Source organism: Leptinotarsa decemlineata, unplaced genomic scaffold (assembly GCF_025532065.1).
Source record: "Leptinotarsa decemlineata unplaced genomic scaffold, Ldec_3_MD MMD2_tig00026340_RagTag_RagTag, whole genome shotgun sequence".
In the NCBI taxonomy this organism is placed as follows: Eukaryota; Metazoa; Arthropoda; class Insecta; order Coleoptera; family Chrysomelidae; genus Leptinotarsa; species Leptinotarsa decemlineata.
In genome coordinates this window covers 4,774,147-4,797,806 of record NW_027412694.1, presented here as the reverse complement: position 1 = coordinate 4,797,806, position 23,660 = coordinate 4,774,147, and the positions used below count along the sequence as shown (strand labels likewise).

General features: G+C 35.0%; 2 protein-coding genes across 2 annotated transcripts in view; both read left to right on the top strand.

Moving 5' to 3' along the window:
• Positions 1–22,558, top strand: part of LOC111505871 (glyceraldehyde-3-phosphate dehydrogenase 2) — a 31,547-nt gene extending 8,989 nt beyond the window's left edge. Inside the window, exon 3 of the mRNA XM_023160760.2 lies at positions 22,066–22,558. Within this exon, the coding sequence (XP_023016528.2) occupies positions 22,066–22,472 (407 nt within the window). The 3' untranslated portion in view covers positions 22,473–22,558. The remainder of the gene's footprint in view (positions 1–22,065) is intronic.
• On the top strand, positions 5,321–6,781 carry LOC141485965 (uncharacterized). Its single transcript, XM_074183728.1, has 2 exons — positions 5,321–5,842; positions 5,897–6,781. The coding sequence occupies exon 2, from the start codon at positions 5,898–5,900 to the stop codon at positions 6,702–6,704; it is 807 nt and encodes a 268-aa protein (XP_074039829.1). The 5' UTR covers positions 5,321–5,842; position 5,897; the 3' UTR covers positions 6,705–6,781.
• Positions 22,559–23,660: the final 1,102 nt, after the last annotated feature.

The window sequence follows — 23,660 nt, the reverse complement described above, 5'->3', positions numbered from 1 at the left end:
TGGTGAAGTCAAAGTAAGAGATCATTGTCATGTCACAGGAAAGAAAAGATCACATGCCGCTCACTCGAAATGTAATTTAAATTTCAAAATACCAAACTTCATACCTATCATTTTTCATAATTTAAGTGGTTATGATTGTCATTTATTCATAAAAGAATTGTATAGGAATAAAGAGAAAATTGATGTTATCCCACAAACTAAAGAGAAATATATATCTTTCACGAAGCATCTCTTCACACACAGCTATACCGATAAAGATGGTGTGGTTAGGAAGAATTATCTCAAAATGAGATTTATCGATAGTTATAAATTTATGACTAATTCGTTGGAGAAGTTGGGTGCAAACTTGACCTCCGATCAATGTTTGGAGATGCACAAACATTTCCCACAAATTGAGAAATTCAATTTGATGAGACAGAAAGGTGTATTTCCATATAGTTTCGTTGATGACATTGACAAATTGAATTATCCATTACTTCCGACAAAAAATCAGTTTTATGACACACTCAATTGTGAACATATATCGGAAACTGATTATGATAGGGCTAGAAATGTTTGGAATTTATTCGAGTGTCAGAATTTGGGGGAATACTCTGATTTGTATTTGAAGTCGGATGTATTGCTACTATGTGATATTTTTGAAAACTTCCGCACCACAAGTTTAGAGATATATAACTTAGATCCGGCACAATATTATACTGCACCTGGATTATCATGGGATGCCATGTTGAAGTTCACTAATGTTGAATTGGAATTACTAACTGACATTGATATGATTCACTTTTTTCAAAAAGGTATACGAGGTGGAATTAGTCAATGTAGCGAGAGGAAACATATAGCAAATAATAGATTTTTACCCAATTATAATCCCAATGAACCTTCCACATTCATTACATATTTAGATGCAACAAATCTATACGGTCACAGTATGTCACAACCTCTACCAACAAGTGAATTTACATGGTTGACACCAAATGAAATTCTTAATCTTGATGTGATGGATGTGAGTACTGATAGTCCGTATGGGTATGTATTTGAAGTGGACATTCATTATCCACAAGAGTTGCATGATAAACATTCTGACCTTCCATTTTTAGTCGAAAAAATAATACCACCTCGTACACAATCGAAAATTCCCAAATTAATTCCAAATTTGAATGATAAAAGAAAATATATTGTTCATTATAGGAATCTACAGCAAGCTGTCAAAAATGGATTGATTGTAATGAATACACATAGAGTATTGAAATTCAAACAATCATGCTGGATGAAACCCTATATAGATCTTAATACTGAAATGCGTAATAGGTCTAACAACAAATCTGTTAAAGATTTCTATAAACTAATGAATAATGCGGTGTATGGAAAGACAATGGAAAATGTAGATAATCGAATTGATGTTAGACTCGTTACACATTGGGAAAATATAAAGAAAAATATAGGTGCCAGCACTCTCATAGCCAAACCAAATTTCAAAAATTGTTCAATTTTCACTGATAATTTCGTTGCCATTCAATTGGGTAGAGTGAAGGTTCATTACGATAAACCATTATATTTGGGATTTTCCATATTAGAATTATCTAAAACAGTCATGTATGACTTTTTCTATGGATGCATCAAACAACACTTTGATGAAAATGTCTCTTTACTTTACACAGATACCGACTCGCTCATTCTTAAAGTAAACACAGAAAATTTTTATGAATTCATAAAAACTAACATAAGTAGATTTGATACATCCAATTACAGTATAGTTAACCAATTCAATATTCCAGTAACAAGTTCAGTCTTGGGTAACTTCAAAGATGAATTTCCAAATGATCCAATCATGAGTTTTTATGGTACAGGTGCTAAAGCATATTATGTGAAATCTGTTGATGGTGAATTTAAGAAAGCCAAAGGGGTTAAACGATCGGTAATAAAGAATGAATTGACATGCGAAGATTATCAAAAAATCGTCGAACAAGGTGGTATGATATTCAGAAAGATGAATTCATTTAGAAGCGTGTTGCATGATATGTATACTGAATTGAAAAATAAAGTTGCATTATCATACCACGACGATAAACGATTTATCATTCCGAATACTACCCACACTCTTCCTTGGGGTCATAATGATATTGAATTTTATGAAAACGATCCAAATGAGAACATTCGTTGGATAAGTAATATTATTCAACAATCACAATCTCAGGAGACTCCATTGGATCAATTGATTAATTTATTATCTGCCGAGATCAATGATTGAAGTATCATTCAATATCTTCAAAACCGGAAAATTCAATATGACAGAAGTATTGTGATATTAATGTATTATGTATGTATGTATATGTATTACTGTAATGAATATAAAATGATTGAAATTTTATTTGTATTATTTCTATTTCCCTAATCGATTACTGCAATATATAGTATAATGTAAAAGAAAGGAATATCAGTTTGAAAAGAATCATCGTGGGTGCACAATGTCTAAAACAATCGATAAATTTGGCAGAAAAAAAAAATGGGGTGGTAATGTCATCCGAGGTCCACCCGGCAATGGATTTAAATTAACAAAAGATGGTCATTATGACATGCAAAGAAAAATATTGAAAAATACAAGCGAACCAATTGACAAGAGTGATTGTGTAACTGTATCATACCTTGAGGGGGAAATTAACGGAACAAAGGAGGTTATACTTTTAGCCCTACAAGCTGCAATACAATCCACAATAGGCAATATTGCTCGCGATGCCCGTCAAGCATTTGACGATAAAATTGCAGAGGCTCGGATAACTTTCACTCGTAAATTTGACAAACTTACAAATGATGTAGACATAAAAATGTCTGACATAACAGCGTCTACAAATAAAAAATTTGATGCTATGTCAAACATAACAGCGACTACAATGAAAAAGTATGATGTACTGGAAGAGAGAGTTGAAGTTTTGGAGAAAAGCAATAAAGTCAGGCCATCAGGTGGAGTGGGATATCCAGGACTGAACATTGATCCAAATATTAGAATAATAGAACCAAAACCAAAAGCAACAGATGACGTATTAATTGAACCAACATGGTGAATAGTGAAGTGGAATAGCCTGCCTGGGCAGGGCCTGATTAAGTTAGGTTAGGAAAAAAAATGTGTATTTGAAAAATTAATAATGAAAGTTATCAACAAGTATTATTATATATATTTCAATGTCCCTGAAGTGGCATTAGTGATGTACTCGAATTCTGACTTGACATGTTCCCAACTGTTAAAATTTGAAAAAAAAAAGCAAATTTGAAAAAAATTTTTTGAAATTTGAAAATAAATTTTAAAATTAAAACAAAAATATTTTTTCACAAACCTATACCCTCTTGCCTCCCCCCCCCCCCGCCTCCTTCTCATTATTTTTTCTAGTTTTTTTCTAGTTTTGTCATTGCCAAGTTTCGAACTTGAACTTGGATAGTCTGTGCGGTAGGATGATACCTTAACATCTACGCTGCCACAGGCCCACTTATACTAACAGTTTCAATTCTATTTAAATCACAAGGAATAATGGTGAGAAATAAAAAAAAAAATTTTTGGTCACACGGGGATTTGAACTCATGTCATACGTCTGCATAGGCTAGGGTCTTAACCATTACGCCACAGGCTTACATATTGGTGTTAATAACATTTATTATTCTATATAAGATATGAAAGCTTCATTTATATAAAAATTATTGATTTTTTTTATGGGTAATCCGGGATTTGAACCACTAATATCAATATTTTACTTTTTTATGAATTAATAAAGGTTAAAAAAAAAAAAAAAAATTGATCGTCGAGATTCGGAATCTTTCTCAAGATTACAACCCGTTCTTTTCTCGAAAAATATCGATCCTGCGAAAAAACCGGGATTTGAACCACTAATATCAATATTTTACTTTTTTTTATGAATTATTAAAGGTTTATAATTAAAAAAAAAATTTTGATCGTCAAGATTCGGAATCTTTCTCAAGATTACAACCCGTTCTTTTCTCGAAAAATATCGATCCTGCGAAAAAACCGGGATTTGAACCACTAATATCAATATTTTACTTTTTCTATGAATTATTAAAGGTTTATAATTAAAAAAAAATTTTGATCGTCAAGATTCGGAATTTTTCTCAAGATTACAACCCATTCTTTTCTCGAAAAATATCGATCCTGCGAAAAAATTAATGGAGACCAAATTTGTTGGAAATTGAATTCTCTACAACTTTTGTCATTACTATTTTTCGTGTAAAATTGAAAATAAGTGTAATAAATTCAATATTACATAATGAGATTACAACCCGTTCTTTTCTTGAAAAATATCAATCCTGCGAAAAAATTAATGAAGACCAAATTTGTTGGAAATTGAATTCTCTACAACTTTTGTCATTACTATTTTTCGTGTAAAATTGAAAATAAGTGTAATAAATTCAATATTACATAATGAGATTACAACCCGTTCTTTTCTTGAAAAATATCAATCCTGCGAAAAAATTAATAAAGACCAAATTTGTTGGAAATTGAATTCTCTACAACTTTTGTCATTACCATTTTTCGTGTAAAATTGAAAATAAGTGTAATAAATTTAATATTACATAATGAGATTACAACCCGTTCTTTTCTCGAAAAATATCAATCCTGCGAAAAAATTAATAGAGACCAAATTTGTTGGAAATTAAATTCTCTACAACTTTTGTCATTACTATTTTTCGTGTTAAATTGAAAATAAGTGTAATAAATTCAATATTACATAATGAGATTACAACCCGTTCTTTTCTTGAAAAATATCAATCCTGCGAAAAAATTAATGAAGACCAAATTTGTTGGAAATTGAATTCTCTACAACTTTTGTCATTACTATTTCTCGTGTTAAATTGAAAATAAGTGTAATAAATTCAATATTACATAATGAGATTACAACCCGTTCTTTTCTTGAAAAATATCAATCCTGCGAAAAAATTAATAAAGACCAAATTTGTTGGAAATTGAATTCTCTACAACTTTTGTCATTACCATTTTTCGTGTAAAACTGAAAATAAGTGTAATAAATTTAATATTACATAATGAGATTACAACCCGTTCTTTTCTCGAAAAATATCAATCCTGCGAAAAAATTAATGGAGACCAAATTTGTTGGAAATTAAATTCTCTACAACTTTTGTCATTACTATTTTTCGTGTTAAATTGAAAATAAGTGTAATAAATTCAATATTACATAATGAGATTACAACCCGTTCTTTTCTCGAAAAATATCAATCCTGCGAAAAAAATAATAGAGACCAAATTTGTTGGAAATTAAATTCTCTACAACTTTTGTCATTACTATTTTTCGTGTAAAATTGAAAATAAGTGTAATAAATTCAATATTATAATAATGAGATTCCACCACTCATTTCTCAAAAAATATCGATTCTACATACACACTGAACATTAAATACCCCCATTATTGATTTTAATAATATAGATTTACAAAAAATAAAGATTTTTTTCTCCAGTCACAATTCAAGTAGATGATCAATGCCGGTTCTATGACTGAGGATGACCAATGCCGGTTCTATGACTAAAAATTTTTAATTTTATGTTTCATTAAAAAAAAATTTAACAACACACTGTAGTCCCCGCCCACTCTCCTCCACTTTTAGCCCCGCCCCCTTCCCACCATTGCTCGCCTCACCCCACAATTGCGCATGCGCGCCCCCACCTCACTCCCACCACTCCCACTTCTGCCTACACCCTGAGGAGCACACTTCTCGGCATTCAGTACGACAAGTCTTCTCATCGAGTGCAGTCCAGCTACAGCAATCTACTACAACACCAGTCTAATACAGCAGTCTTCTACAGTCTACAACAAGCGAATTTTGAGTAAGTTATCAATGTTACTTTTTCATAACAACTAACTTTGTATTACATTTTCAGAATGGAAAACTACACGCAGGAAATCGACAACGCTGTGGCATCGATCATACCTGTGGATGTTGAGGTGGAGCGACCAGGCAGCCCTGACATGTTCGAGGGAGACGAGGTGGCGATGGTCCAAGAGGTGAAGGCTTCAACTTCGGGTGGTGTGCAGCGGCCACGCAGCCCTGTCTCATTTCAGGAAGACAGGGTTGTTAACAAAGCCAAGCGGCAATCTGCAGCTAAGGTTGGTCCTATTCAAAGGTATAGGAGTAAATGCAATAGGACTAACCCTTATGCAGGTAGTTGGTCGACCGCCAAAAGGAATCCTCCGAGACGTCCCACACCGCTCGCATTGACAGTGGAAAGACGGAGGGCATATAAGCCGGTGCCGAGGGTGCCATCTCCAGGTGAAATCCTCACCCAATTTGCATTATCAGCGATGTTGACACCCATGGAACTCACACCGGTGCCTGATCCTGCCATGGAGGTCGTGCCACCAGTGTCGAAGCCTGCCGGGGAGATCGCGCCACAAGTGCCACCAGTGCCGGAGCCTTTCGGAGAGGTTAACCCCCAGGAGATGGAAACTTTCCTACAGAGGTGTAGGGATGTTGCACTTGCTTCACGAAATAGTGAGGCCGCGTTGGCTAGCATTTCCCGGGAGGAGAATGAAATTGCTAGCCAACGGCGCGAGTTGTTAATGAGGATGGCCGAGCTAGATCGAAGGACTGCAGCTCTGAAGGAAAGGCGGAAGGCAGAGACCTCTTCGATAGAGCTCAATAATGAACTAAAAATATTTATAAAGAAATTTTTGAATAAAGGGAAATAGTTTTTAGGTCAACTAGGATAGTTTTAGGATAATTAGGTAGCATGGTAGTTTTAGGTTTGTAATTATAATTTTAGGAATAAAAAACAAAAAAAAAATGAAAAAAGAAGTGAAATAAAGGGTGTACATTGTTTTGGTTTGGTACACATTGAACAATGCGACGGTTGGAGCATTTTTCTTCACTTCGTCTTTTCATTATTTTTCTTTTTTTCCATTTTCAATTCCAAGTTCTTTCATCCCCACTCCTCCCCACTCCCTTTCAAAAGTATAAAAGTAGGAATTATCTGTTGGAATATTCAGTTGATCAGCCACCTTCAACATGGAACCTGATTCAACTACTGAGCCGTACAGTGACCCAGCGCATCAACATCCTTACTGGGCTTCTATCCATGAAGGATTCGTGGACTCCACAACGGCACCTCATGACATTCCCTTCGAATTCATGAATAATGACTACAGGGTGCAGGTTCAGCATGTCACTGGGAGTGATGAAGCTGACTTATCGGACGGGGATTATCCGGATCCCTACCAATGGGATGACGAATGGGGTGACCCACCGCCTGTAGACATCACAGATGAGGATGACGACGACGACGACGATGACGCTGGCGACATCAGACTTCCACCATCCCCAATCCTTATCGAGGACAGTCCTCCGCCATCTCCTATCCTAATTGATGACGATGATGTCCTAAATTCCGACGACGATATGTAATCGTTTCCCTGTTTCTCCCACCCTTTCCTTTCCTTTCCTTTCCTTTCCTTTCCTTCCACGAAGTACACACTTTTTTGGTTGGTGTACACGAGGCACTGCGAGGCTGGGGCAGTGTCTTCCTCCCTCTCTCTTATTAGTTTTTCATAATAATCACTTAGAATTTCTCATAATAATCGCTCAGAGTTTCATGAAGATCGTCATTTTTAATGTTTTCGAATCTCAAACACTGTTCTACATTTACACTTCACCCCCTCCGTTTTATTTCTTCCAATATAAATATAGTATCAATCCCAGTTCTACATCATTCTTCCACAATGTCGATTGCTGATTCCACCACCGAACCGATGAGTGTACCAGAGTCTTCTATGATGAGTACAGGACCCATCCAGGTACATGAAATAGATTCTACGTTTGATCATTTCAGTACAACCTTCGCAGAAATGCTGCAACGCATCTACGATCTTCCTGATGATTTCCCGGAACGTATGCAAGAGGAAGTAGATGAGTTAGACGATCTACAGGATAACGAGCTAGATGATCATGCGGACGACATAATTAGTATATCATCTGATTCAGATGAATCTGATGAATATGAGGACGACATCATCAGTATATCATCAGATACAGATGATTCAGATGATGACACCATCATGATTGTTTCTGATGATGAAGAGCGTTAGTCCATACCATTGTATGGATTAATAGGAAAAACAGCCCTTTTAAGGGCTACAATTAAAGACAATAAACAACTATTTTCAGAGCTATCATTATACTTTCAATCAGAAATAGGTTAACACTATAGTCAAAACTTATGTGAAAGTATCATCATCCAACTCTGTAGTACTCATCATTATATTCAATGATTGAGAAAATATCAACTTCGACTTTTCAGTCAAAGTAGTACTCATCATATACACAGATATTCGATGATAAACCAAATCCTAACTTCGACTTTTTAGTCAAAGTAGTCATTTATCACATAATCTGTGAATTCTACTACTACCGTTTGTGTGAATAATGTAGCCCTGAAAAGGGCTGTTGTTTTTTTTTTGACCAGTAGGTCCACGGTTATTGTGCCACAGGTTGGACATTATTACATATAATACATGTAGATACTCGGGTGAAGTTTGTTAGTGGCCTCTCGCAAGCTTCACACCAATTTTGTCCCATTTCCATAATTGAGACAGTGTTGTGGGTGTTGACATGGGCATACCACCCTCCATTATTGTTTCTATGCGAATAAAACCGAAAGCAGCACCAGCATAGTTTTTTGTTCTCTCCATCTATTGTGCTGATCAATACGTATGCATCCATTGCACAATACAAATCCAAGGGATCTTCCAATGTCTCACTGACATTGAGCGTTCGCATACCGATCCTCAAAGCACCATCGCCTTCAGTTGTGTCAGCTTCTATCCCTTCATCATCTCCTTCTTCATCCATGACCCTCTCAAACTCCATCACGTCATCATCTTCGTCGCTTTGGTTGGCCTCGTTTTCAACTTCGTCTATCTCATCTTCATCGACTCCAACATCTTCTGCTTCAACTATCACTTCCTCTAGCGGAACATTGACATCATCATCATCTGATTCGTCTATCCAATTGTTTTCATCAACAGCAGATATTCTATTTAATGCAGCATTTATTTTTGCAGAATTCATCTTGTTGTTGTTTGCTCACAGTTGTAGAGAGTGAATGAATGAACTTCAGGATCGCAAGTCGACTTATACGATTGAATAGGAAACGGAAGTGGTACGACTCCCACCTATCACTTGACTCGTTTTAAGTGGGAGAGAAGGATATGGCATCTCTAGTCGATGAAAGAGTGGGCTAGTTGACGAAAGAGCGCATGCGCTAGTTTATTTTCTTCTATAAAAGGTGAAGTATCAGTAACATCATCACCTTTCCTAACCACATTCTATTGCTATCACATATCATTCCTCCAAACCTAAATAATCATTATCATGAGCTCCATGCCACTATTGATTGCTGAAGATGGTTCACCACTTGTTGATATCGATCACACTAATTTTGAAAATATTCCAGTATTACATTTACAGTCTCAAGACTCGATAAGTGATTTTGATATTAGCGACTTCGTTAACTTCGCAGATGTGCCGGAACCAATTCAACAAATTATCGTTGAAACTCCAATCATTTCACAATCATCATCATCCAAACACCCTTCATCTACCCCCCCTCTTGGTGTTGATAAAAAATCCAGAACTATCAAAAGGAAGGTTAATAATGCATCTTCATCGATTGTCACTGAGTTGAAAGAAAAAAAACAATCGAAAAGTGGTTTGCAGGAGAAAAAGCCCACAACGAAAAGTGACAGATCGAAGAGGAAGACAAAATGTGAACCCAAAGAAATGAAGGGTGATTTGATGACTGAATCGCTATCTTCTTTCACTCCATTACTTCGGTTTGGAGATATGAAAAAGAAAGCGAAATGCCGTCTTGTAAAGGCGCAAAAGGCTATTGCTGAACATGAAAAGAGTGAGCAAGCTATTAGTGTCAATAAGGACACTCTTCAAGCATTAGATGCTAAGATTGCATTAGCGAAAATTGAATTGGCTAACATGAGCAAAGAAGCAGATGAACTACGTTCAAAAATCATGAAAGATGACAAATTCAATCAACGTTCGAGAATGCAAGCACAGGCAGAGCTTGAGGAGTCGACTCGACTTTATGAGACGGCATTATCAGTGAGAGATAATTGGCGAAAAGAGTTGGAGAAAGCATTTCAAAGTGACAGCGATTAGTTTTGGGAATGGTATTGTGTTCTCAATATTGTGAGTTGAAAAAAATTTTAAGCGGGAATGGAGTATACAATTAATTTGGTTTGGTATACACAGAACATTGCGAATGGTTGGGGCAATGTTTACCGCTGCAATATTTTTTCAATTCACTTACATATAATTGAAATGAAAACAATAATGAACTTTAACATTACTTTATTCATAAATACATTATTAGATACATTTAAAGCATATTTGATTCATCAATCCAAGAATCCTGTTCCCTAGGAAGTCCTAACCACTTTACATATACTTTATTTTTCCTTTTCTTCAGCACTTTCTCGATCAGATATACATCAGGATTTTCGGTTCGCAATAACTCTTCTTCGTAAAAACATCCTCTAATAGGTTGTTCATTCATATCTTCAAGATTATAGGTTGTGGGAAAAGTTTTATTGATTTTAACAATCTTGAAGAGTTCCGTGGTAAAGTTCGCAGTGTAAGACTTTTCAAAAATATTTTTGTATTTGCTTATTCGTACAATATCATTCAATCGGAATTTGGGTTTACTTTGTTTTTTTCCAACTCCATTGATACCTTTGAATATCAATCTTGTTGATGGATCAACATTAATGGGTGCCATACCTATTGTACGATGAACTTTATTGTTATATCTACTAGTTATAGTTGGAAGAATATCAAGCCATTTGTGGTGACCTCTCATCGAAAATTCCTTATAGAGCCACCCCTTTATTGTACGAATCACTCTTTCTGCTATAGCTGCCTTCTTTGTGCTAAATGTTGAATAATGATTGATATTATTTTCCCGCATGAGAGATGAGAAGCTTTTATTGAAAAATTCTTTCCCTTGATCGCTTTGTATGTGTTTGGGGGAGTATTTGGCTTCTTTCAGTACATGTTTCATTGCATTAGTTACTGTACTACCTGTTTTATCTTTAACTGCTACAGTCCACAGATATTTGGAGTAACAATCTATCACTACAAGTATATATCGGTATCCTTCATTACTTTTTGCATAAGTTTGCAGTTCAGCTAAATCTATTTGCCATAGATCTGCAAAACCTTTGATGGTGGTTATTCTTCTACGAAAATTACGTCTTGCAAATTTATGTAATTCATTAACAACTTGTCGTTTGACATCACTTATTTCATTAGTCATTCTATTTCAATATGATTAAAGAGAAAATGTGATAATGTTACTGCATTGAATGATGATGTGACAGTGATCATTACATGTGAATATGTTAATATATTATACCTTCTTCACGTAATTCTTCAATTATTGAAATTATTTCATTGTCATGTCCTGTATGACCAGCTGACTTTGAAGCTACCAATAATCGTAGGCGAGCAACTAACTCTTTCGGTGAATTCCAGTACACATAATTCACAGGTTTAGAATTATATATTTTCTCCATTTTCACTCGTTTGAGTGCTCCACCAATTTTACTTCTACTTCTTATTGGATATTGTCGTGAGTCTAATAGAGGTTTGATAACTTCACGAAATTTTTTAGAATTTGTATTTTTAAAACCATTCTTCTGATGATATTGTTTATATGGAGCATTCGTTATTTTCAATATTTTGGAATATACTTGACGAGTTTCTTTATTATCAACATCTCGTGGATTCTTCAAAAAGATCATATCATACAATTCTGGACTACCTGCGCATTCATATTTTTTCACTTTATTAGCATCCCAAAATGAAATGTTTCCATCTTTGAAATACACCACTAGACTTCCCATTTTCAGCTTTTGTGTAATAGGATCCATACGTACGCCAAATGTTCCATCATATGCTGGATTTCTAGATTTTACATTATTCAAATGTTTCATCAAAACATCTTCACCACTTTCATTCATATCAGGTGAGGTGTCAGGATCCGAGGAATCGATGTGGGACGATGATGGTGTTTCGAATAGAGTTGTTCTCATATCGTCTTGAAGTGTGCTCGTGTCACTATTCACAGATGATACACTAGCAAAAGATTGTTTTCTTCCTATTGGAGTACTCATGGGATAATTTGAAGTAGATTGAACAGTTCCATGATTTGGTGATAACACTGGTGATTTAGAAGTAGCGTTTGATGATAAAACATTCAATGGTTTCATTATGGGCTCATACAATCTTTCAAGTGTCGTACGATTTTCAATATTATCATTCTTGATAGAGTTGAATTTCTGCCTGACAGCTTCTGTTGTCTCTACTAGTTGACGTTTCAAATTCATTTCATTGTTTTTATTTTCAGAATCTTTTTTTGTATTCATAATGCCCTTTTTTAAATTATAGCCTAATTCGCTGATGAAGTGACCTCTACAATATTCAGTGATCGAATAAGTGTAAAAAACAAGATCATGGGTATATAAAACTATCGAATCCTTTGCGATATCTACCTTCATCTATTTTTCTATCCTTATCAATGACTAGAAATCCATATTGGTCCTCCCAGCATTTAACACACATCAATTGGAATTGTTTGAATGTTACATCGGGTGAAACATGATCTGAATAAATGTGATGTAAATTCGTCTCATCTTGTTTGAACATTAAAATGAAATTGGTATTGTCACGCACTAACTGTTTGGGTACCCGTGAATATGTCTGTGCTAGATAAAAACAATCAACATCCTTATGACGTCCCATACAGAAATATGATCTAATAATATCTTGCTTTTCACATATCACATCATCGAAAATGAAAACAGAATTAGGCTTAGCGTCGGAGGGTTCCACTATTTCTGCATTATTGCTGAATGTATAGAAACCTAATCCTTTTATAGGTTCCAAAACACTTCGCAAGTACTGATATTTAGGTTGATTGAGTGATTTCGAATAGAGATACACATTTCTAAATCTCAGTCCTTGTGGGTGTGTTAATAGTGATATCATTGCATTCGTCTTTCCACAATTTGAAGGTCCTATAATGAGTCCTCGAACTGATGATGGAAGTAGTGGACCATGTCTGAATACCTTTTGTCCATTCAATCCACACCCAAATTTCTCATCTAGATTATCTACAGCAAACTTTTCTTTTTGTTTTACAATGCGCATCGTGCCGTGGTTGGAGACTATATAAATGTTATTAGCTTATTCATTTCAATGTGTACCATCAAACGATACGGACGTATTGAAAGTGATCGTAAAATTAAAAGAGGTTGTGGTTTTGTTAATGATTTAATAAACAAACTTCCTTTCGAATTACATCTACCCGGAGGTTATCAATACTGTGGACCAGGTACAAAATTGAAACAACGTTTAGCTCGTAACGATCCTGGAATCAATAAATTAGATATTGAATGCAAAAAACACAATATTCAATATTCTAAGCATCCATCCGATCTTGCAGCAAGACATTTAGCCGACAAAGAACTTGAATACAGCGCTTGGGATAGGGTTAAATCGAAGGACGCGAGTATTGGGGAAAGAGCAGCTGCATTACTTGTCACCAACATTATGAAAGCGAAAAGACATATGGGCATGGGTTGTAGTACCAATAAGAAAAAATGTAAGAGGAAACAAACGAAGAAAAATAAAATTAAAAAAGCTGCATTTGGTGCTGGGATAGTCCATAAAGTGCGAAATGTATTGAAGAAAGCTGGTGGGAATCAATTTGTGACGAATAATAGCAAAAAAGCTATTACTGTGGCATTGCAGGCGGCACGTAAATACCTTAAAGCTGCCGGTGGAAAGAAGAAAATCCGCACACCACGCATAATTCCTGTTCCCAAGATCGGTGGACTTTTACCATTGATACCAATTTTTGCTGGACTATCCGCACTAGGAAGTTTGGCGGGAGCCGCTGCTGGTATTACCAAGGCCGTGAATTCGGCAAAAGCCAGCAGAGCGGCTTTAATGGAAGCCAATCGTCACAATAAAACCATGGAGGCTGTAGCATTAGGCAAACGCGGAAGTGGAATATATCTCAAACCATACCGTAAAGGTTTAGGACTATATTTAAAACCATACAAAGCCACAAACAAAACAAAAAACTAATTGAACCCCTACCTCAGAGGCCTCTTACTGATCACGATCTCAGTTATTATGCACAAAAAATGAAAATTCCACATTTTCGTGGTGTTTTTATGCGTGATAGATTACCATCTTCAGGTCCAAAACAAAACGAGACAGCTATTGTTAATTTAGATGGAATAAGTGGACCAGGAACACATTGGGTGGCATATAAAAAATGTGGGAAAGAAGTCACATATTTCGATAGTTTTGGAGATCTACCCCCACCATTGGAATTGACTGATTCTTTCGAAAATGTTCGAATGTAAAAATCAAATATAACTATGATCGACAACAGAAATTTAATACAGTTCTCTGTGGTCACTTGTGCTTGCAGTTTCTCTCTAAATAATTTTCCAAATAAAAATGGATTCAACACCAAAACTGGATCGGGAGGCTATCAAGGGAATGGGGTTTTCACTTAGAATGTTTTCAAAATATGGTACCTTGAAAAAAATGGATAAAGTGATGCTTGCAAATATGCCTAAGGAAGTGATACTTGCATGTGTTGCACATGAGATTGCATATGTTTGGGAAAAGTTGCCTAAGCATCTGCAAGATGACATCGATATAATGAAACATAGATATTGTTATGAGCACCACCACCACGATCAAAATTCAGAATCGGATGTTAATGACGGTCCTATACCTCGGAAATCTATGTGTTGTATTTGTAATATAGAGGATGTGAATATTGGTATCAATAAAAATGATACTTATTACAATACAACACCTTCCAAAAAGTGTAAATTGTCTCAAATGTGCTGTTGCTGTGTACAATAATAAATTGAAATGTGTTTCAAAATATTCATCAGTCATGTCACGAAAGTTCGAGCTACAAGCTGTCGGGACAAGTGTCTTGAGTGCGGATTTTTTTCCACCAATTGAATTGGATAGGAACAGTCGTTATGGATTAGGACTTTTGGGATTCTATGGGTGCAATACAATCAATAATATAACTGAAGCTAATAACTTAGTTAGTTTTAGAATCAGTAATGACAACTCATCGATACCCCAAAAGTTGACAATTGAAATTCCATGTGGTGCTTATGAAATAGAAGAGATCAATGCCGTCATACAGAAACATATCATGTTCAGATTGTTTCATGATAAAAAACCAAATGATGTCGTTGCAGATGATATTTTCTATCTACACGCCAATAATAATACATTCAAATGTGAAATGCGATCCAAATATGAAATTGATCTGACACATCCAAATTCAATAGCAGAAATGATGGGGTTCGCTCATGAAATATTTCCACCAAATCAGATACATGAATCATCATTACCAATAAACATTACAACTGTGAGACTTATCCGCTTAGATTGCAATATAATATCTGGTTCATATATAAATGGTGAAGAATCCCACATTCTTTTCTCATTCGATATTGATGTTGAACCTGGCTACAATCTTACTAAAGAACCACACAGTATTATATATATGCCTGTCAGTCCAGAAGGTCGTCAATTGATTCACAACATTACAGTGCGTATTTTGGATGAAAAAAATAACCTTATCGATTTTGGAAGTGAAGAAGAGATTTTCATTATTTTGGAATTGAAGAAAATCGAATAACTGTTGTTATGGGTTTCATTTATAATAGACAAAATCGCATTGAACAATCCCAAACGAGTTGCACTATCAAAAAGAAAGGTGTGCATAAAAAGAAGCTCATTCCACAAGTGTATGCTAAACAGTTAGCACATAACGCTCTGTCTGTGAGTGATCTTAAATTTTTGAAATCGATTGGATTGAAAGTGAGAAAATAACAATGGTGCTCGAAACAAACAATGAAAAGTTGAATATATTCAATGAACCAGTGCTCGATCATTCTCTCATAAGTTTACATGAGCACACATATAAGCCCTATGGATCACCGCTATTCAGGAATTCGGATGAAATCAGAATTGCAATCAATAATCAAGATGTTATACTAGATATTGCCGAGAGCTTCATTTACATAGAAGGTAAATTCACCCCAAAGATGTAGCGAAAACATGCTATCTCTCGAATAATGCAATTGCATTTCTCTTTGACGAAATTCGTTATGAAATGGGTGGTGAACAAGTGGCTGTTGTTAGAAAACCTGGGATAACATCTACAATGAAAACCATGATATCATTTGGACAATCTCATGCTAACACATTATTGACATCTGGTTGGGGACTTTCACAATTGAAGCAAGATATCTTGGATACAAACAGTCATGTTTTTCGTGGAAAACTACCACTGAAATATTTGATGGGTTTTGCTGAAGATTACAACAAAAGTATCTTGAATGCCAAACAGGAATCGATTTTGATTATCGCTCGATCATTCAAAAACTCATATATAGGTGAGGTTGATGCTGATTTGGAAATAAATAAAATCGAATGGAAAATAAGACATATTGTACCAGATGATAAACACAAGCTCAAACTTTTGAGTAGAATAAACAAAAGCGGTCTGAATGCCAAAATCAAGTTGGCGTATCGTATGTGGGACCTCTATGAACTACCATCATTACGTGGGACTTCTTCAGACATATGGGCCATCAAAACAACTAACGCATTGGAAACTCCTCGTTTTGTCATCATCGCATTCCAAAGTACTACCACATCTGAAGATAGAACACAGGATATTACAAAATTCACAACTGCTGATATCAATAGTATTCGAGTATACTTGAATTCTGAAGTTTATCCATATGAGCGTTGGAATTTGAATTTCGATAAAAAACTTGATGCTCCTGCTTATTATGCTTTTGAGAGTTTCCAGCGAAGTTATTATGATAAAGATATGAGTGAACCTCTGATGGACATTGGACAATTTAGAGAGAATCCACTATTCGTCATCGATTGTTCTCATCAACCGAATGCAACAAAATCATCAACTATTGATATAAAGATTGAGTTTGAGACGAGGAAGACCAAGTTTCCAGACAACACTAAAGTATATGCATTGATTTTGCATGATACAGTTTTAACATACAATGCATTGGATGGTTCAGTTCATAGCAGATATTGACACTTTTTTTTTTCACTCTATCATGTACTGTTTCATGATCTTTTTTTTTGATTTGTAACTGACTTATATCATGTATTGTATTTTATATCATATTTATTGTTTTGTAATCATTTTCTATTGTATTTCATGAGATTTAAATAAATAAAACATGAAAATAATACAAAGTTTTTTATTTGACATTATTTATGATTTACAGGAACATACAGACTATCTAAAATAACTTCTTCCTCATAATCATCATTTTCGCGACCATCTTCAATTTCCTCTCGATTTTCATCATTCAATTCAAAGTGATGAATAATCCATTCTGGCAAGTATGGTTGGAGGCTATACAGGAATCTTCTTAGGTTCAGTTCAATCATAACATCACAAAGTTGCCACAATTCCAATTCATTATCCAAAAATTTGTTACAAACTTCTGCACCACTCCAATAGTTCTCAGCATCACGAAGGCATAATTCGATTTGTTTTTCATCATAGCATACACTCATATCATAATTGCTTGCATGTTCGGCTCCATCACCCAACACCTTCAATTTAGACGACAAATGTTGAACCGATGATTTGAGATCTACAACATCGACCCAATCTTGACTTGCGTACTGCATCCACATCTTTAAATGGTGGAACTGAAATTGAATAAAAAAAACAATAAGCAACCTCCAATTTTTCAGTGATATAATACTCACATTCCCATTTTACTTGTAGTTACAAAGTGAGTGTATTCAACTAAGTTAGTAATGTTTATATTTCCATATAATTATTATCATCTAATATATGAATATTATAAAACAATAAGAAATTCATTATAATTACTATTATTATTCAATCATATTGAATTTGACTAGAGTTAGCGTTTTCACACCAAAAAAACTTCGTAAGCTATGACCTAAAGAAATTCACTATAAATTATTACTATTATTATTCAATTATATTGAATTTGACTAGAGATCGCGTTTTCATGCCAGCAAAACTTTGTTGGCTCTGTCCTAAATACATCATCGTATATTTACCACCTGATGAGTTGATACAAGATATATCGTCATCACTGAATTGCAACGAAATACGTTTTGGTAGCCATGTTTTAAATAATTTATCATTGCTCACATCTTGCAAAGTTAATAAAATTGATTTACCAAATCGTGTAGAATAAGTTGACATATTTTTAATTATGAACACTTCATCAATTGGCAATGATGATAAGGCCTTTTGCTCTACTATTTCAACCTCCTGTACAATCAAATTATTAATTTTATTCAAGTCTACTTTTGAAACGGACATGATGAAAATATATACGAAAATATAAACAATTTCCAACAGACAAATACACTCACCGTCTTCCTTCTATTACGAACTGAATAACACTCTACCAATTGCTAACTGCTGCAGATATATTCGTCTACTGATTTCATAGTGTGCCAGGCATTTCTTTTATATTAAACAGTGTGAGTCACCCCCACCATGAAACCGTGAAAGATTCACATTGCTAGTTGCTATCCACTAGAGATGCCTGACGTCACAGCCAAGCCCATCTCCCAACTTGATGCGATAACAGTTGCCGGTACGAGCAAGCAGTGGTCGTTGCGGTCTCGGAGAGGGTAGACGCTAGGCAAACGGTCCTCGGCTGCCGTTGTGTCACCATCGATAGCGGGGCTAGAGCGAACCTTCATCGCTTCGGGAGAGGTGAGGGCAGACCGATGAATACACATTACTCTGCCACACGTCGTGGAGTGAACATGTCGCTCTCTAGCCGTTGAACGGTTATTGCTGTGACGTCACTCCACTACTAACTTGGTGCCCTAACACCGATGGAGCATTTATTACTTGGAGGATCTTCGAAGTATGCAGACGTATGTTTGTACATAGACAAACAAGCACATGATGAAACCCTGTACCGTGCATTCTCCTACACACACACACACACACACACACACACACACACACACATAAACACACAAAATCTCATATGAAAAAAAATCTGAACGATCCATGCACCAGACACTTCAAAGTCACAACGCCTTGACTTCACTGCACAACAAAAAAACTTCACCAAACAACAACCAATAAAAAAAGCAATTAATACGTCATAGTGGTGGGGGGAGGCCGAGAATCAGCTGTAAACAACTACTCTCAAAGTCGTGTGACGTCATTCAAGGTCAAGGTCGAATGGTAAGAGGAGGTTCAGAAATGTCATTATCACCCTACGATTGCTACTTCACCCTATATACTATTTTTTGAATAGGCTGCAATTTCTCTCAGACGATTCAGTTCCATCATTCTTATAATCACCAATATCAATTTGAAAAATGGTGCAATAGTTATCACGTAAATATCTAAGATACTATTGTTTTTTTAATGATTTGTTTAGAACATTTCGAGAAAAAACAGATCTGAATTTCTTATATGAATATCATAGATATCAAAATGTTTCTGATTTCGAACACCCACATAAATTTCACAAACTACACCTAATGAGTTGATCTTCACAAACTTTATTTTCGAAAATACCACGACATGTTTCGCTATTATAGTAGTTTTTTTAGTGAATAATAATATGCTGAAAGTTCAGTAATGAATCCAGTTGGTCATTCAGTAAAATGTTTGAATTTTTAAGTTCAGTAATTTCCATTGATTCCAAAAAATTCAGCTTCAAACCTATGGAATTTTGAAATACCCGTTAGAGATATGATTTTCTTCTGAAAGATGATTTGAAAATGTTTATGCATAGCTCATATGATGTTCCTGAAAGCAATTCCTAAATATTCTGCCGGTTTGCCGCTTTCGCGTTGACTTTTTTGGAGAGTATTTTGTCTATTAATTCAGCATTGAATCCGTTTATGAGAATTATCTATTGATAGAGAAACATTGACCAATTTATGAATCATGCTATAATAAGATGCTATTTTGTGTTGATACGTTTAGGTAGAATCGTGATGAATAGTTATATCCATATGGGATGATTTGTGATAAATTGAAAAATCATGTTTGTTGTTCATTTTACTAATTGTCAGGTTCAAGAAATTGACTGAGTTTTTATTGTTGCTTCTACTTCAATAATGAATTTGATATTTTCATGAATTTTGTAAATATCACTATGAAAAATATCTAATGATCACTTAGTGTCTGTGAAACTTATCAAAATGTCATCTATACATCTATGTCAATACAAGAAATATTTAATCAAAGGATGCTTAAAAGTTGACTTCTCTAGGTTATCCATGAAAACTTCCGCAAGTAAGGGGTTCAACGGGTTTCCTATAAATAAATCTTGTGAAGAGGGATAAATATTGCTGTTGAATTGAAAATAATTCTGTTTCATAACATAATGACAGAAGGATCAATGTGGTGTAAATGCCGAAATGTTCTTTCGGAAAAATTCATATTTCTGTTTAGTATACAGTAATATTCTCTCAGTAATATCACCTGAATATCTTTAAGTCACAACTAAAATTTACTTGTACACACGATATTCACTTCATCGATTTCTTCACACTGAACTTGTCCCTACTCTCTGACCTTTCCTGATTTTTGCTCTTCATGACTGCAAGTATACTTGAAAGGAATCATTGTCCGCTTGTCGATCCAGACTTGCAAACCATCATGAATTATATAGTACATATAGCTACACAGAAGCAATGTCCATATTGGTAGAATGAACTAACTGAACTATTTTGGATGTTTTATGTTAAAAATAAGAACACCATTTCAATAGACTGTCTTTATTTCAGTTTCCAGTCGAAATACATAAAAACAACGAATAAATGTAATCATAAATGCATTCCAACAATAATGGTGCGATTACTTCGTCTATATCTGCCATATAAAACGATTGGAAATATAACATATACGTGACATACGTAACAGAGCTTTCGAGCTCGTACTTGTTACAGTACTCAAAAATGAACCGACGGACTTCTTATTGATTCAATTTAATTTCAGTAATAACTATGAACTAATATTTTGCCAATAATGTTATTGAGAATAAAATGAAGAACTGTAAGGCAACACTTCCAGGCCTATCTAGAATGCTTCAGAATTTGAAGCGATCATCAGTATTGTTACTGAAAGCAAAACAGGCGACCATCTTTCATATGTCACCCATCTTTGAAGAATATGCACCAGAGAAAATGGAAATGTACCAGATTGTCGATGGTTCTTTCTTGAATATCTGCTGCCAATGTTGATATTTTCAGTCACCCATCGATCTATTGAAAAATATCATAAATTCGATATATTGTTGCTCTCAGAAGTATACTTCTATTTTTATTTCCATTTTGTTGGGTGAACTTTGTTGGTGTCAAAATGGGTATCAATACATCTTCATACAATCTCGTTAAGGGAATAACAAAGGCAACCCCTCAAAAATTTGAAACACTATTTTGAACCAGAACATTGTACATGCCTCAGCAACTTCTAATGGCAATACAGCCAAATGAGACTTTCACAAAAAGCAGTCTGCCTGACATCGAAGGAAAAAAGGGTTTCGTCTTTTCAGTATAGATTCACTCACGATAATTTTCTGGGTTCAACACAATAAGCTTCGAACTATACTTTTTGAAGAACCTTCCATTTAGAGAACGGTGTTTTTGTAGAATTAATTTTCCGAGAGGTTCTCACAAATAAATATAATTAATACACATCGAGCTGAATCAGGTTAATCGCCATATTCACCTAGACAGATTCTCGAGGAGTTTCAAGGATTTTCCTATAATTCTTGGGCCTCCCAATAAAAAATAGATATAATGCAGCAGATATGCCATTGCTACTTAGATGATTCAGTATTTTGATGAGCATATTTACAATTGATGCTGTGATTCTTGTAAACTTTATGCGCATTAAATATTAAAATTTGTTTTGTACAGGCATGGCATTTCGTGTCCCGGTGGCATGTGGCTCTGTGGTAGACCTGACCGCCCGCATATGTAAATCTGCAGATATGGACACAATTAATCTAGCTATTCGAGAAGCCTCTGAAGGGTCACTCAGAGGAATCTTGGGATACACCGAAGAAGAAATAGTTTCATCTGATATTATAGGTACTCATTGTACCTCAGTCTACGATGCTAAAGCCGGAATAGCCCTGAATGACAATTTCGTTAAGTTAATTTCTTGGTACGACAATGAAACTGGTTACGCAACCAAATTGGTGGAGTTGCTCAAATACGTTCAGCGGAAAGACTGTGAAGCAGCTGAAAAAGAAAAACAGTTGAAGGAAAAGAAAAGTAAGGAAAAGGATTGCCAAAAGGGGGACAAACAAGAGAAAAAGTGAGATCAAGAAAATGATGTAATAAAAATAAGAAATTATACAATCTGTAAACATTTATTTAATAAAAGTGAAAATTCATTTTTTTTCTATTTAGGAGTCCCCATTCTTTTTCATGACATCCATTGCAGCAGTCTTGATCCCTGACCTAAGTTGTATAGATCGTATTCTTATAGACATTGCCAGGGATGTTCATGAACTGTTCACTTTTCATAAATTATGGCGAGCTATCCCTGTCTTTTTGTTGCATTGCCTGCAGCAAAGTTCTCCGTTTCACAGTTCTATTTTGTCCAAGTGTTCTTCCAATGGAAAGTGACCAGTGAGTAGCCCAATAAGTGTTCTGTGCAAGTTGAGGTGTATTTCAACTCAACTGTCAACACTTTTCAAGATGATTCTTCTAATCACCTCTATTTAGTTATTCTGAAACTCAACGATCCATAATTCCAATCGGTCTTTTCCTGTTTGGTATTCACGAAATATGATCGGTAAACAATTATATTACGTGAAAACCAAATGTAATCGTCACCAGAACAATTGAGGAAATTGGCAATAATGCATGGTAATTCTGCTCTATCTCAAATCAAACAGTATCTACGTTAGAAAGTGTGTTTGAACAATTATATGGCTAACTCCACATAAATGAGTTGATTTGGGCCCCAGATCAATTTGTTTCCCTACCAAATACCCAATATAAGTGCAATTTACCAAAAATGCTGATTACTAAAAGATTTGATGACACAATAGTACCGCTTAATAGAATTCAATAAAAAAAACATACTTGATATGAATGCAAGCACAATAAATAGGGGATGAATGCCCAAGAGTTACTACGGAAATTGAGGGATTTAATTAAACCAAGGTAAATCACAAAGAGGTGTTTTCTGATGTTTAATCGTATTCGAGCGTGTATTCAAAAACGATTCGTAGTGACGTCATTATCAATAAGTTTCGCCAGAATGGAATGATTCAATTTGTCAGATGTCGAATTCAATAATAAAAACGAACTTTTCCATTTTCTCTACCCTCAGTGAGAATCGGATTTGTGAAAAGTAGATATTCTAACAACTGACGTAACGTAACTTCAAATTTCGTTTCAAAATCAACCTCATGCTAGTTTTGACTCATCATGAATACGTTTCAAATCATAGTGTACGTGACGTCATCGTTTCAACGTCAGAATAAATGTATTTTTCA